General features: G+C 38.2%; 1 protein-coding gene across 1 annotated transcript in view; it reads left to right on the top strand.

Moving 5' to 3' along the window:
• Positions 1–12,744: 12,744 nt before the first annotated feature.
• The window catches only part of LOC140341824 (potassium channel, subfamily K, member 16-like), a gene marked incomplete at its 3' end in the record, with an annotated part of 11,322 nt that continues 6,612 nt past the window's right edge, over positions 12,745–17,454 (top strand). The window contains 1 exon segment of the mRNA XM_072427712.1: positions 12,745–13,206. Within this exon segment, the coding sequence (XP_072283813.1) occupies positions 13,003–13,206 (204 nt within the window).

Here is a 17,454-nt window from a genome sequence, read left to right as displayed (position 1 = left end):
GGTTAAGGTATGAAAACAGTTAGAAAATAGCAGTATTACAATGCTAAAATTGGGAATAAGTATGCACAAAAAAAATTGATTACCATATTGAATATTAAGTGATAATATGAGGTAATCATTATTAATGTTAATACAAGCTAAATATTTAATAAAAAATTGGTGCTGCAAAAATGGGACTTGTTTAAATAAGATGATAATGAGGAAAAGTAAATGTGTACTTACAGTTGGTTGTTTTAATGAGCATTCCTCACTAAATATATTAACTTATTACCTGTCGTTTCTGGGGTAGGCTTCCAAACTTTTAAAATAATGTAATAAAGGTTTATGGAATAATTACATGGAGTATTTGAGGTGTTAGAGTTTTGTATTAGTTCTATAGAACTATTTGCCAACCCTTATTGGGTACAGTAGTAAAAATTCAGTCTGGGGGCACTATCCATTCCTGACCTCTTCAAAAAGCAGTTGGAACCACATTACAAGATCATGTAAGTCCATGCAAATACATCTTTGTTTTTGTTTTTTATGTTTGACACCAGGTTACATTTATATGTATGTTTATGATTTATAGTAGGTTCATATGTACTTGAATATTTGATTTAACAGATATATATATTCTTGCATTTACACCAAGCCTTACTCTTATTTATGTATGTGATAGAGTATACTTAGGATATATAGTAAATTTTTATGTACTTTAATATTTTACTTAGTATAAGTTAGGCAATTTGTACCTGAATACTTACCTATCTATTTGCTATCTTATGTACATTGTCAATACGCCTGTATGTACCTCCAAATTTACCATGGTTACATTTGACATATATATTCTTATTAATCCAGACGTAATAACTGCAAGCGTCAAATATGCGTTGAAATACCGCTACCCCTGAGGAAGCGAAATAGGGCAAAACGCGTCGGGTACAACGGTCAACAATATCTGTTATCCGAAGTTAGAAACACGTATGGGGATTTATGTGTGTAACCGGCTGGATGTTGCATGTAGAGTGCCCTTTAGGGCCAAAGTGACATTACATAGACCACAAAAATTTATTGCGGCCTATTTGAACTGATATGTTGTGTACAGCTATTTACTGAATACAATATACCAAATGTGCTAAAAACCCTGCTTTCTCCTGTCCCTTGTTGTAATTACATTCTCTATGTTGTCCTTGTTTCAGCAGCTAAAATTGGAACAATACAGAACGCTAAAAAACCGAATACAAATTTGTAAAGCGTTCCATATTTTTTGTGACACTTCTACTTATATAATGGACATTTCATATCTGATATCAAATCTTTCGGCTAGATAATTTCCACTAACTGTTGTACTTGACCTCCATGTATGCCCTGGTTCTAAATCCCAGGATTCTGACATTTGTCTTTGCCTACTGTCTGTAACTATGTCTAATTTCTTGTGTTCTTTCTATGCAATATAAATTATTTTGAATATATAAAAGAAACATTCTCTGTGCTAGATTTGACCCCCTTTACCTTCAGCTGTGTTATCAGCTCTGAATGTTATGTACATACATGAATCATTTTTATTTCAGCGTAGTTGCTTTGTGGACAGCAGGATATTAGAATACATAAAAGTAAACATAAGAATCAAGTCAGTATTGTATGCACATTATAAAACACAAATTAAAAGGTGCAGAGATACATAAAACGTTTATGAAAATTAGAAAAAGAATAATGGTACCGTTCATTTTCGAAAATGTTATTTGTGTTGCAACAGCCGTAAAGGTGTGAAACAAATGGGGTGTGTAATCGGTAATATTTAATTTACTTTTCTTATGAACAAAACTGTATAAACAAGTTTTTTTTACTATGGCCTGTTTTTACTATTGGCCTTGTTAACTAAAGCTAAACTCGAGTGAAACAGCTAAATACACACATAAAATAGGTACAGAATTATGAAAAAGTATATATACCCAATGTTTCTCAAGCAGGGTTGCGTGGAACCCTGAGGATCCTTCAGAAATTATAGGGGTTCCTTGAGTAATAAGCATTTTGTGACTCTCAGGTCAGTGTAACTGACACCAATGTTTTTTTTTGGCTATCTATAAGGGTGACATTTTTCCCATTGACCACTATACTAATGTACTAGGATCTGTGTATATAGTAATTATAGCAAGAGTTCCCCAAAGAAATGAAATTTATTTCACAGGGTCCCCCCATTGTAAAACAAAGTTGAGAAACACTGCCCTGGAGAAAGTATTATGCTTAAACTGGCACACATCTGCAATGATCTTCATTTAAATTCATCCCTGCAGATAAAATGAAAATAATAAGTATGACACACAAAATTGACATTATGATGATTAATTAATGATGATGATGATGATTAATTCTTTTTATCTCACCTAACAAAAATACAGATCTGCCACAGAAAAGAAGTAGGTACACCCCTACATTTATTACTGCTACAGATCATTGAAATTATAAGGTTTTTAAAATGGCACCTTAAAGTTTATGCGGATAGAACTGTTTATTTAAATCTTGACCTGGTTGTGTCATTATGACAAAGGCAAAAAAGTTCTGTAAGGACCTCAGAAAGAAGGCTGTAGATGCCTACTGTATGGGTCTGCAATGGAATTGGAAAGAATGCCAATGGCAATAGCATTTTATACTACTAAATACCCTAAATACCCTAAAATTTATTAGTTATTGTTAACTGATGTGATGTGATTCTAATATGTTGCCAGTGTTTTATTAGCTCACTCCCAATTCCAAATTCTGACAATCCACCGCAAAGTTTAATATGATCTCTGAAATTGCCCTGTGGTATAGAACCTCTTGGACCTGAGGACAATGGTGGACCTACAGTACCACCATTGTCCTCAAATATTACTTCGTTATGTGCTTGTTTATGTCAAACAACAGTTCTGTTTTCTTATCTTTGTTGTCCTCTGTTGACCTCACTCATTCATGAGCAGGTTCTGATCTTTAATAGGCTGCAGGTCATTAGTAACCATATCCAAATTTTTTCTATCATTGCTTGCAAGCAAAGCTCTCCCATTTCTGGCGTAGATGAGACATAACCAGATTCACCATATAATGGTAGTGGTCTTCCACATTTGTAGATACCTCCTACCATTTGAAGCAAGATTAAACTATACATTTTTTGGGCCATTCTAGGGTAGTACATGGCACCCTAGTTGCACCTCCCTTTTTATGCTGCCTTTTATGCTTCTTTTTTGTTAGTCCAAGGGGAAAACCTCTAATGACCCCACTGTAGTTCCAAGAACAAAAGAATAGAATAATTCTAAGAAACACCACAAACAATATCTTCCCCAGTCCAATCCTATCTTCTACATAAGGGGTTAACCTTTCACTATATTGCAAAGTACACTAATCTTCAATTCATCCCCACCCATCGGTTATCTACCCAAATGTAGCAGCCTAGTTATTACACATGTTGTCCTCACTGCTCTACTATGAATGACTATTCTCACCAGGTTAGTTCTTTGCTTAATACCTTTCTTTTTCTCAATTGCTTTTCTTCAGTGTGCATATTATAATTTATGCTATGGGTTTTTGGATCTGGCTCAGCATTAGATATTAGGAGGTCTATTGTTGGTTTCTCAGCCAATGTGTCATTTTGTAAAGCTCAGTTCTTTCATCACAAATAGCAATTTAAAAGTGACACAAATAGGAAATGTCACCGAGTCTAAGTGCACTACACAGCATGCAAATTTTACAAAAATAAAGCATCAAGCATTAAAAATAATAGCTATAGAATAAATCCTGGGGAATATTTGTCAGACACAGTAACAAAAATTGTTAGTTTTAGTCTGTCTGTACAGGGTAGTGACAGGTACATTGAGAGGCAAAAATACTCTGCATTGCAGAAAAAGTCCTGCTTGAATCACCCACATTTCAATTTATCAAATTTATGGATACCCCTAATATATCACCACTTACATTTAGTAAAGGCTATTCCTCCACCAGGGTTATCCATTCACCTCCAATGTATTTATTCACTTTTATTTCGGTCAGGTATAAGCAGCTCTAGGTTGAGGGGTGGAGACAGTTGTTTAGGGTAGCTACATTAGGCAACCAAGAAAGAAAATTTTGGTGGTTTGAGGTTCTGGCCGCTGCACCCCCCACTGGGCCAGAGCCTGGACTGTGTTCCTCATATGGATCGTAGACTCCAGGGATGTGGGCAGGTTGGCCTGCGATGGGATAGTGGGAGGGTTCTGGCATCATCACGTCACTCTGGGGGAAGTGTTTTCCCCATTAAGTGTCACGGAGTCCGTGAAATTAGTGGTCTGTAACGTCCAAAAGGCTGGCGAGAACTGATCTAGGGTGTCTTGACCCTTGACTAAGAACTAGGTATAAAGCTACACGCAAGTATTTTTCCAAGTTATCCTTCTCAATATGAGGCATCTGTGTTTAGGGTTTATGTGATGGAGAAAGTTGCACAATCATTGAGTATTCTACTGGCTGGGTCTGCCAAAATTGGCAACCACACCTACCAGCCCTGATTTATTAAAGCTGTCCAAGACTGGAGAAGATACACTTTCATATGCGAAGCTGGCTGATCCAGCAAACCTAAAATGGATCTGGTCCAGGGTTCAAAACATTTGCTAGCAAATAGCAAATGACTTTGAATAAATCCATTACAGGTTTGCTGGATCACCCAGGTTCACTTATGAAAATGTATCTTATTCAGCCTTGGAGAGCTTTAACAAATCAGGTCCACTGTCTCTAGGTAAAAAGTTCTGGCAGATTCAGTAAACCCTACTTAGAAGTTAACTCTGTGCTCTCTGTGAGCCCAGTGATTTAACATACCAACCCTCCTTCAGTGAGAACAGATATAGACATATTGCCTTGGGTCTGGGTTAGGAATTAGCCAGTTGGCTTACGTACCTGCTCATATGTATACTTCAGTGCATGGTTTATCACCTAGAGGTGGGGTTGGCAAACTAATTCGTTCAGACCTAACGCCCCCTGGCCAATCTGGCCTAATGCTGGCCTCCAGAGCCGCAGGTTGGTGCACCTGTACCAGCTTAGACCCCATTACAGATGTACCCTTCTTGTGCCCCTCTGGTGCACTTTTGTCACCTATCACCACTACCAGATTCACTTGGGCAAGAGAGGCTACATGTACCAACTCAGGCTTCCACCAGGCAACTGATGTGATGTGATTTTCATTAGACTTTTCAGTGGTCAATAGCATGGAAAGTACACCCTATCCTTGGCTTGAATGAGTGATCATGTCTGTTTTATGACTTTTGTTCAGTTGTCATTTTTACCATTTTTCTGCAAGCCACCTCCACTGCCATCCAAATTTGGGAAATACACCCTGCAGGAAAGCTGAACTCAAATGTATGCAAAAGAAAGAAAATGTTATAAATATTGATTGAAAAAATAGGAAAGGTCCACACCCACGCTTAGCCTATACATTTTCCTCAAGTATGTTGTTTTCTGCTTTCAGAGAACTTTTAAACTGTGATAAGCCTTAGACACTTCTGGGCATTTAGCCAACTTAGCATCTTATATCTTATCTATGCCTACCAGAAAGGCCACTACGAACATCTATAATACTACACACTGGCCTCACAAATTGGAGATTTTGTTATTCAAATATATACCTGATTTTGCTTTTTGGGTATGGGCAGTTCAACCTATTGCAAAACTTGCAAACTTTTAATACCAGTATTTGGTCAATAAAACAAAGGTCAGTATGAAATAATCATTATGCAATGAAGAATAAAATAAAAAACTTGAACAATGTTATTTAAAAAATCATTTTTTTTGTTTGCTGCTGGATCCTGAAGCAAGGGACAGATTGCATTGCTAAGCTGGACACAGAGCACCACCAGCTGGACTTTCTAAAGAAAGAACATTTTTTATACAACAATAAATCATTGTAACCTACAATATTTGATCCATGAACAGAAAACCAGCTTGTTTTAGAAGAGAAGCTGAAGAGAGGAAGAGAGATGTGGTGGATATCAACACCAACACAGCTCCAGTTAAAATAATTCAGCCCACTTAACCCATAATATAGCTTTCCCACGCTGCCAGATTAAGATAGAGAAAAAAACCACAAGAAATGTTAAACTGTTTTGGGAAATGTGCGATAAAGTTATCAGTGTTTTTTTTCTACACCACTGTCCGGTAAAACCCGCAGGCTGGGGATCTTGCCAGCCACTTGGCATTCTGCATGGCGGAGCTGGTGCTTAAAGAACCAGTGTTTGCAGATTTGACAGCGGGCAACACAAACAGCAGGTTCAGTGACACTGCATTCCCCAATCAGCTTGTTTCCAGTTTTATAAATACCCCTAGAGATACCAGGAGCCTGTAGTTGTAGTGGGCAGGAGGTGAATCATTTGTCTGTGAATTTTTATAGAAAAGTACATAGAGATTGTCCTATTGTAATATTTAGGATTAAAGACCCTTTTTTTGGTAATGGAGCACATCAATTTATAATATGTGAATTGCTAAAATATGTCAGGGTATTGGCACTTTTATAAATACTAGTAACAATTACAATGTTAATAGGGATGTTGTATATATTTGAGACCTCTGAGATATTAGAAGAGGGTTTGAATTAGGGTTGGCGTGTGGGTAGTGGGGAAATTAATATAGTTAGTGGCAACTCATATTGTATGCCATTTTAGAGGGTAGAAAGTAATTGTGGTGGTCTGCGGCTCTGGCTGGTACCCCCCCCCACCCCTCAGCAGGGTCAGGAGAAGGACTCCGCTGGGAGGGGCACCGGCCAGAGCGGCAGACCATGTCCCCTGTATGGACACAACCCACCCACTCTCCCATCGAAGACGCAGGGCGGTGGGTGGATTGTGTTTCTAGACCCAATCTGCCCACTCTCCCATCTCTTAGACCTGGCATTCTGGCATCCTGGCGTCACTATGGGGAATGTTTCTTCCACACAGATTCCCGCGCATGCGCAGTCCAAGTAGGTAAGGGCTGTAAGTATTACCACTGGCTGGAACCCAGGTTAGTTGGCACAAATGCTTAACTTTGCACAGGGTATTGTGAAGGTTGATGTTCCTCTGTAGTCCTAAAATCACCACCATAAGAAATTAGTGTAGAATTAACTGTTAGACTGGCAGGGTCAACAAGCACTGGAGCAATAGGTGGAAAGTAAGATGACAATATTGACTACCTGTAAATGCCTCATTACATTTTATGTTGGTTTTGACGATAGATCTACTTTAAGAAGCACAAAACTAAACAGATCATTCGTCTTCCAGTGCTAGAGGTACAGTACTGTGCAATGCATCTTGGCTCAGAGTACAGTGGTATGGTCCATGGATCCTAATTATATAGGGATTTAATTATATTTTTATATCCACCTGGAATTCACCTTTATGGTTTAATGTAGAACAAACACAAGTGTACAATGTCATTATGGATGTGGCTAAAGGGTTTGCCGAGTCTGTGTCCTGGTTTTTCTGGATACTGAAAGGTCCTTTGCAGCAGGACAGTCAGTAGGGAGCATTCATGTCCCGCAGACACCCACAGAGGAAGACAGAGATAGCTAGAAAATGTATGAACCCAAGTGTCAGGTGATCACAATGGTCAGATAGAGGAGGGTGGGAGGTTTGTGGTTTGGGTCGAGATCAAGTTTCTAAAACAAATTTAAGATAATACAACGTCAATTTAAAATAGTATTATGAATTATAATTGTTTATATGGATATGTGTTATTGTGCCTTCAGTTCTACTTTAACATCTGGCTTTGTATACAAACACATGTGTAAACATTTGACTATAACCAAACATTTTCTTGGCTGGGTTTTGATACAAAAAGGATTTTCCACTTAAACATTTGCATGCAAAGTTGTTAAGAACACAACAAGTGAAATATTTTGTAATTTCTTTACAGCAGGAAAAAAAAACCCGGGAGAGGTGGAGGTCTACATGCATGTAGAAAATATTAAAGGGTGCAGTTCACTTTTTTTTTTAAAAGAGATAACTACCAGATAAAAGCAGTCGAGCAGCAGTAATATATAAATATATATATATATATATATATATATATAGTATATAACTTCTTATGTTTTTTATTAGTCTATATGGCCTTAGCTTCAAAAGCAGTTGAAGCTGAATTGTATTTGCCTATATTTTGTCTTATTTGGTTCCTTTCCCCCTCAACATACAAAATATTAATTTAAAAATTAGGAGCTTGTGCTTTTCTATGCATTGCAGTCAGATCATTGCTCTGATAATTCCCACATGTGATGCCATGCCTACATGATTGAAAGAACTGAAATCTACCCTCCCAAAAAAAGGGGGGCAAAGACATTAAGGCTGGGAAGGAAAGATTTGGATGATGGTTGATGTCCTTCAGCAGGGATATAAAGGGAAATTCATCCTTATCCATTACAAGCAGAACAACTGGTGCTACAAGAGCTGTGAATTGCTTTTTGCTGCCTATATTGGTGTTACACGTTCTAACCATTACCAGTTGCTGAGGTGCTTTACATTGGCACAAAAATATTAAATACTTATTTTTGGCGTGGCCTTAGGGCATTTTAAATTAGCAGGTGCATAGTGCAGTTGGAGGGTCTGATTCATTAAAGTTCTCCAAGGCTGTAGAGAATACACTTTCATCAGTGAAGCTGGGTGATCCAACAAACCTGCAATGGATCTGTTCCAGGATTGGAAACATTTGCTAACAATGCAAATTTCAAAGGAATCCATTCTAGGTTTGCTGGATCACCCAGCTTGACTGATAAAGTGTATTCTCTCCAGCCTTGGAGAGCTTTAATAAATCAGACCCACCGGCTCAATATTGCATAGACAGTTTTCTAACTTATAAATTTTGTGGTAAATGGTATGGTCAGAATTTTGTTTCAATAATGTGAAAGCTTGGATATACCTTGCTTTGTATCAACAGTTCATTGGTGGTAGCGTGATAATGTGTAGGTGTTTTCTTGGCACATTTTGGGCCCCTTAGTACCAAGTGAGTATTGTTTAAATGTTACAGTCTACCTTATTATTGTTTCATACTATGTATATCCATTTATGATCACAGTGTACCCATCTTCTAAATAAAAATGTCACAAAGCTCAAGTCATCTCAAACTGGTTTCTTGAACAATGAGTTCACTATACTCAAATGGCCACCACAGTCACCAGATCTTATCCTAAAATAGCCCCTGGGATGTGGAGATTTGCACTTGTTGAATCTAGATCACAAGGAATTACAGCAGTTCTGAGGACAAAGGAGAGTACTCATGTAAGGACTCTTTAAGATCAACATGACATTAAAAATTGAATTCAAGGTTATTTTCTAGGAATCTAGGAAAAATATGCAATTTTATATTGTTTTTACTGTTCATATCCAGAGCAATTATTAGCATGCTTTTATTTAACACCTACATTTTACACAGCACTTTATAGAGTCCATAGTTATGTCCCTCATCTCATGATCTAATTTCCCTATAGTCTAGGATCAATTTGGGGAATAAGCCAACCAACCTACCAGTAGTTTTTTTTGGAAGAAGCCCATACAAGTATTGGGAGCATAATACAAGCTCCATAGATGCTCTGTCCAAGACTCAACCCTGGGACTCTAGTGCAGCAAGGTGGGATTACTATACACGTACCTTTCTTGACCTATTTTTATGCCTATATGCAATGTTACTTTCTAGTTTTCACACTGTACATTGTAATTTGACTATTGGGTGGGAATCTGAAAAGCCCCATAATAAGTATGCAGTTGGTTCCTGATATATTAGAGGTGTTGGTGTGCCAGTTGACTGAAATACTGTAGAGATGAAGGGTTCCTCCAGAGATTACTAGGGACTTCCCAAGCAGTGATTAGTAGCAATGTTACCCCTTTATTTTGGGATTAGGATCATTAGGGCTTTTCTGTCCATAATGGTTCCCTCCTAGTTCTGGCACCAACAGCACTTACCAGAACCAGCAACAAGGGACAAATGGGCTAATCTTTTCAGGTAAGTAACCATTGACACCAATAATCATGTTAGTTGTCTGTAGGGGAAACATTCTTCCTTCTTTAAACTCAATATAAGAAGCATGATTTCTACTTTTCTATAATACATGGAGAAGATCTACATTGACCACCACTGTAATGATTCACAGTATAACTTGCAATTCATATGATATTTATCTCCCATTGTAAGGAGCATTTCTTGTCACTAATCACCAATGTAACAGAGCATTCCTGCCTGAGGGTACACTCACTTATATATTTCAAAAACAGTCTAGGTCAGTGTTTCTCAACCAGAACTTGTAAGAATAGGTAAACCAATTCTCAACTTTTTCAACAAAAGCCAAGATATGCCCATCAGAAGACCCTGGACCGTAAACCTCTAGTAAGATAGGAAATGCGTATGTAGGCATCTCAGGGCTCCAATTATTGCATTGTGGTTATTTTAGATGACTCAGATAGAGAAATGTAAATTTTAGAGTTGATAAAGAGTATATTAATTTTCTGCTCTGCCCTTCACCGGCCCGCTTGTGAGAAAGCTGGAGCTTCCAGGATCTGTCCTTCCTGCATTTGTATCATTTTTTCAACTTTTAAAAAATCTTGTTTTAATTGTTGATTGTGTTGAAAGGCCAGCTGGGCCCTAAATTTACGCGAGTTTACAAAAACGGACCTACTTTTACTATATATCAAGCCACCCGGATGTTAATACTACATCTTGATTTTTGAAGGGATTTTTAACTTCAATATCTATATTCCTTCACAATGCAATTGTAATTTTGCCTAATTTTGTTGTAAAAAGTCTACATATATCTGTAAGGCCCTTGTCCAGCACAAATACTTGCCAGACACCAGTCACCCAATCTAACCGCACTCTTCACCTATAGCAAGCCCCTGCTCAGCCTCCTAAAGGCCAGTTGCATTGTCCAAGCACGTGGTTGCCTCCAGAACTTCTGTGTGTAAGGGATGGTGTCTGAGGAGGGACATATAGAGGACCAGGAGCCTACAGATAATGCAGTACCAAGATTCCAGCAGAGACAAGTCCAGAATACTGAACCAGGTGTCATACACAGGTAATCAGTGCACCTGAAAAAGTATCCAGAGGAGAAGTCAAAGCAGAGTTGCGAGTCACAGGCAAAAGGTCAGTCTAGGCAGCACACAGTGATAGGGTCAGGAATAGGCAAGGTCAGCAACAGTAAAGCTAATAAAATAACACACCAACAGCAGGTCAGCCCGGCTTAACCTTACAACAGTTACTGGGAACAGAGAGGCTATAAAGTCCCAGCAGCTAATGGCAGCAAAGGACTGGGACCAAAAGCTATTCTGTTCATTGGCTGCTGCATAAACTCCAAATCTCCTTAATATGCACACAGAGGATGCTGAGAGACCATTCACAGCTAAATGCAAACCGGGGATGCCACAGACTACAAAGCAGAGGACTGATGGCTACTTGCTTGATCTCCCTTGCTGCTATAAGCCATCAAAGGGTATAATAAACAGGGCGCAATGGCCTGCGTTGACCTACTGCAATGGATCTATGACTATTCAGAGCCCACTACATACAGTTCACCATACTTGTTCCTGATCCTCATTTTTCTGTAGGGTTGTACCATCATCACTTAGCTACCATCAGAAAAGCAAATTTATTTTTCCCTCATACCTCCATCTCCTGAAGAAGCAAATGTGAAATGGACAGAATAACAGAAACTTTATATGTCATGTTGTCAATACCAGAAGAGGTCTTCTAATATTTCTAAGATCTTAGCTTTTTACATTGGTGTACAAACTATTATGTTTGAATGTTATGGATTTGTATATTGTCTTTCAGTACCTTCAAAGTCCCAAAACGTGATTGAATAATTTATTTTTTTTTTTTAAATATTAGGATGTGATACTGAAAATGTATTTAATGGATAAGCTGGTTTAACCCATAGGGTCAACTTTGATTATAAAGGATCAATATAAATTATCTGGCAAACCTGCAGAATTCCTCCGTTGTCTAACCAGTTTTAATACCAAGGATTAGCGTGGACAGCTATGGTTTTCTTTTAGTAAAGCCGTTGTGGCAAGAGGGTATGCAAACCAGGGTTATATTTTATTTTAACAGTAGTGGCAGAAGGTTGAGTTAAGGGATATATAAAAGGGATAAACCTCGTTTCTTGCAGCCCTTAAGCCAGTCTTAGGAGTAATGTGACTCCAGGCTGCATAACTTTGCCCCTAATATGGGGGCAATTTTTTGACATCCTGGATTTACAGGAAGTGGATTGACTGATGATGGCCAAAAGGCCATGGTGCATAGCTCAGGTGTAGTTAATCTGCTCAGGACAGCTTCAGAGAGGACATAAGTATAGCACCAAGAGTCACTTTTTAATTTTGAGAAATGCTGAGCACTTCATATTTTTATTTTGACAAGGTGGAGATGTTTTTCTTTATAACACACTTGCTGTGTTTGTATGCTTTTTCCCAGGTGCTTCCCAGGTTTTATTTCATGTGCCGAACCTTTCAACAGCAGTTCGGTGCTATTGTGTGAGCGTTTGTGTGTCTGTGCCAGTAATACTAGCCTATTTTGTTGTGCTATATCAATACATAAACGCCAACTGCCAAATATCCACAATCATTGTTATGTACATGGGCACTTTTTATTTTAAGCTCTGCAATAGGTAACCTGGCTTTTTTATTGTCCATATATAATAAGGCTCTCTGCTAACAGGTGGCACCAAACCTATTGCCAGACAAAATTAAAAGAGAATACACCCTGTAGACTATAATAAGTTTTTTTTCTTTAGTACATGCTGTTTAAACATATTGTGTAATAATTGCTCTGTCCTGTTTATTTTTGCAGGAAATGCAAACTGTGTCAAGATTCAAAGTACAAAGAGTTTACAGTGAGAGCTCAGTGCTCCTCCCTAACTCTCCTGTCTTGTCATATTCTTCTCTTCTAAAGCAGACTCCCGTTGGAAAGGGATCCTCCAAATAAAAAAATGCTCAGCAATTTTCTGTTTTAAGAACTGAGTTTCTTAATTTAACTGCTCAAATCCTGGTAATTATAAATTACCTAGTACCTAGTAATCTAGAGGAAATGGGCAAAACAATTTCTGGACTTTTAAAAAGTGCCCTTCTAGCTGCTGGATTTTTTGTGTATTTGCTGGCTGGGGCAATGATATTTCAGATGTTGGAGCAAGAGGCAGAGTCAAGTGTAAAGGTGGAAACAGAACGCCACCGGCTAGACTTCCTGAAAAACTATACGTGTCTTACACATGATGCCCTGGAACACCTGATCAAGGTAAGGTAAATGGTTTGGGAATATCAAATGTCAAAAATGTCATTGATACAATTTAATCCACAGATGTGGTAGGTTTTCTGATGGAATGGGACTGGGGATATAGAGAGTGAATAAAATCAAGCAAGTCAAATTGTTTACCTGATTCACTTTAAAGTATATGTAAACTTTTTCTCTTTCAATAATTTTTAATTTGAACAACACCAAATGCAAAGATAAAGTATGTTTTCGTTATTTTTGGTAAACTTTATAATCTTACAAACAATTTAAAAAAGTAGTTAGGTATTGTAATGGGGCACCTCTGGGTTACTCTTTTTTGGTGTGGGGAGTGCAGGTAGGGCTAGAGTTTGGGGTGTGCAATCTGTACAGACATGCAGGGCCATCGCCCCTACCTTATGGGTTCTGCCAGCCCTGTAGATGACCACCCCACACAATAAAGTGGTGTACCAGTAACCCCCTGCCCCATCCATCTTTACCCCTGTACCCCTACCCAGGGGTAACTTGCTGCCTGAACATGATCACCACAGGGCTGAAGCCTAGACTTGCCCCCTGCCAGAGTAAAATAAATGGAAATAAATGTGAATGAAGGGGGGCTTACGTGAGCCCAGGAAGAGATCAAGCAGCAAGGAAGGGGGACCAATGTCGTACCCAATGGTAACCTTAACAGAAATGCAAGGACAAGGTGAGTCACAGAAAAACCATCCAATGAGTCATTACTAGAGAGAGAAAATGAGGGAACGAAAGGAGGGTATTGCTATGCTGGGGATTATTAATTTGTGTTTTACAATTGAATGGGTTAGTGTACCAGAAAAAAATATCACATAGGGCACCATTTATCCTATGGCCAACAGGTTTAAAAAAAGGATTGGAAAGAACACAAATAAAGGTGGTAACTTAATAAAGAAACTTAAGAAGATAAAAAAACAAGGAGTCAACCTAAACCATGAAATAGGACAAATAACAAGAATTGGTCAAAATGGAGACAAACTTGTTTTCTTTATTGCAAAAAGTTTTTTTGAAGATGGTTTGTTTTACTCTATGTAAGGTATGACGCCTTTTAACATTCAAAACATCCTTTCCTAATAACAATAGGGAGTTGGCCGTGTCCAATGAGGGATAGTTCCTTAGTCTTTCTTCTTATCACAAGAACAAGTATTCCATTTGGAAAATGTTACATCTCTCTTACCTGTTCTTGTTAAAATCAGCATTTGGGATAATTACCCCTATTTATTTTTTAGGACAATAGTAGGCAGGGGAAATAGAGAAGGTGAATATTTTTAACACAGATGGCAATGAAAACCATTGGTACTTATGCCCCAAATTTATGAGAGCTTCTAGAATGCGTCTAGGGTAAGGCTGTAGTTTTCTATGTGTCATTCCGCCTTGTGAAATTGTTAGAATGTCACCTTAATGTACTGTACATATTAAGGTGTTCCATTGGTTACAATAAAGAAAGATTCCTTAGATGTTATACCATGGAAAATTGGTGCATCAGAAGTTTGAAGCAGCAGATTCACACGCTCTGTGTATTTATTGCTATATATAGCTGAGTGCTTTTTTGGCTAGAGTAGAACTGTAAAGTAGCAGAAGCTTTCCCATATATTTACAAATATTGAATGGATTGAAATGTGAAGTTCTGTAATGCATAGTTAATGGACTTTCGATAGTGGAATTGCCTGGTACATTATATATTCATAATGCATTTGTGATTATACACATATAAGGTCTGTAATCGGCTTGAGTGTTTCATTTCCTATTACTCTAAGGAATCCAATGTGAGCCAAAGTGTACATAGGCACTTTGGGGCTGGCATGAGGTTTTCCAAAGCTAGGATCTCTGCCTTTATGAAATATACTGAAAATAAAAGTAAGGCTTGATGAATATATGCAAAACTGTTACAACTGAGGTTATTTTCCAGGATAACATGGATTATTTCTGCCCAAACTAATTTGACTTTAAATATCACAACTAGGTTTCTAGTGATTCCATTGGTTTCTTGCAGCTTACAAGCACTTGCTCTGTGTTTGCATTAGGTAAAAATTGTAGGAATTATTCTAAAATAAAATTCAAGAATTTGTCCTGTTTATTTGTTCTGATTAAAATTAACCTTAAATTAGGGTTCTGGTACCAAACATTGCAAGGTTATTACCCTTTAAAACATTTGAAAATGCAACACTGAAAAAAACAAACAAATAAAAAGTTTGTTAAATATTGTTAGAAAAACAGAAACTTGTTTGGTTGCTGTAACTGACACCATAAGCAGATCTGCAGATAACAATGTTACTTTGTATCTTTTTATCATGTCTGAACTCACAATATGCCTTTTGTGACCTTTGTATGTACACAGCAACTCAATAAAAGCTGGGAATTGTTGGCATATACAAGAGGGGAGCAAAAGCAGATAAATGGGTAGGACATGCTGTTCCTTTTTTGGGGCTTGTGTACCAATTTTAAAAGGCTGCTACCTTGTCAAATGCACATGTATAAAAATAATATAATGATGTATGAATGAGTACAGAGATGTATTTTTATTTAATTGAATTTCTACTTTAGTGAGGAAGGCCATTGTGGAATAGGAGCATTTTATTAAACATCCTGGTACCCCTTACAGCAATGTTTCTCAACCCCAGGGTTCTTCCAGAGTTTGCTAGGGGTTCCTTGAGCAATTAGCAACTTGTGCCTCCAAAGTCAGTTTAGGAGGCACCAATATTCTTTTTGGCTATCTGTAAGGATGACATTCTTCCCAATGGCCAGCAATGTAGGAGGCATTCTTCCTACTGACCCCCACACTAATATACTGTGGGCTGTGGATATAGTAATTATAGCAGAAGTTAACTGGAAATTTATTTCAGGGGTTTCCCCATGTTAGAAATATCAGAAAGTTGCCTTAAAACCTCAGTAGTGTGATTTTTTTTCTATTTAAGAAATACTGTTTATAAACACATTTTAAAGAGGAACAAAGATCCAATAATACTTCCCATCAACCAATCAGACTTCAGCGTTCTGTAGCAAAAACAGAGAACTCATCAAGCTTTTGGCTTCTGATTAGTTAATAAATCTTCAGGAGTCCGGTGTTATTTACATTCCATGCAGTGGCAGAGCTGAGATAAAGCAGAGTTTTAGCAGCACTCCATACAGATACTTGGGACATATTTGGGTATAAGCAAAACAAATCCTTGGCTACGTGCTTGCATATAAAGTATTTTCTGCTTAAATATTCAGATGCAAATGTGCCAACTGAACCTTTGAAATATCTCTGCATTTTAATTTAGGTTTAGTATTGTGTCAGTTCCCTAATTTATTTCATTGTATTGGGATTCCTATGGGTAGGATAATAAATGTATTTACACAGGGCTCACTCTATGAACCTCAATTAAAAATGTGTGAATCTTGGCTGAAAGTTGTGTGACTATTATATGTAGATCATGTAAAGCTGAACTATAGTTGTGAGCTAGTGATGCAAAATTGACTAGTGGCCCCCTACAACAAACCCCTGCCTGAACTTCTAACTTTATCTCTCTTTTTCTTTTCCCCTCTTTTTTTGAAATTGTTGTCTCTTTCCGACTCTTTCTACCCCACACCCTTTTCCCCTATTTCTCATTTTTTGTTTTTCTCTTTCTAACCATGCTTGCTCCCCCCTGAATCCATTAGGGCATGCAGTCCCGAGCCAAGAGGGGCCCTGCAGCAGCTTGAAGAATCCTTGCCTGCAAACCTGTCCTCAGTTGAGAGCTCGTAGCTGTGCCATCAGTGTACAGCCAATGCCACAAGCTGTCAACTGTGGACAGGCTTGCAGGCAAGGATTCTTCGAGCTGCTGCAGGGCCCCTTCTGGCTGAAGACTAATTGGGCCCATTGTGCAGCTGCACACACTGCACCGAGATATATCTGCTCCTATTGGCAGCATAAAGTACCCTCAAGGCTCTTTTAGCCCACTTTTTAAAAAGTTTCTCTTCTAATGCCTTCACTGGAGGGGCTGCAAAAATCAATCAGAAGCCAGGAATAGTAGTCTCAATTCTTTTCAAGTCGGTGACCAGAGGCAGGGTACATCTCTAACGCTTTCACAGCTCAGCTCAATCCCCCTGCTTGTCTTTTGTGCTATACGTGGTACTATGCTGGCATACCATACTGAGCCCGATTTTGTAAAGCTCTCCAAAAAGATAGACTTTCATCAGTGAAGCTTAGTCATCCAGCAAACCTGCAATGGTTTTCCATTATTTAACCACCTGGGCGTTACACTGAGGTCTAGATTTCTG

Source organism: Pyxicephalus adspersus, chromosome 12 (assembly GCF_032062135.1).
Source record: "Pyxicephalus adspersus chromosome 12, UCB_Pads_2.0, whole genome shotgun sequence".
Lineage (NCBI taxonomy): Eukaryota > Metazoa > Chordata > Amphibia > Anura > Pyxicephalidae > Pyxicephalus > Pyxicephalus adspersus.
This window is presented reverse-complemented; position numbering and strand designations above follow the sequence as displayed.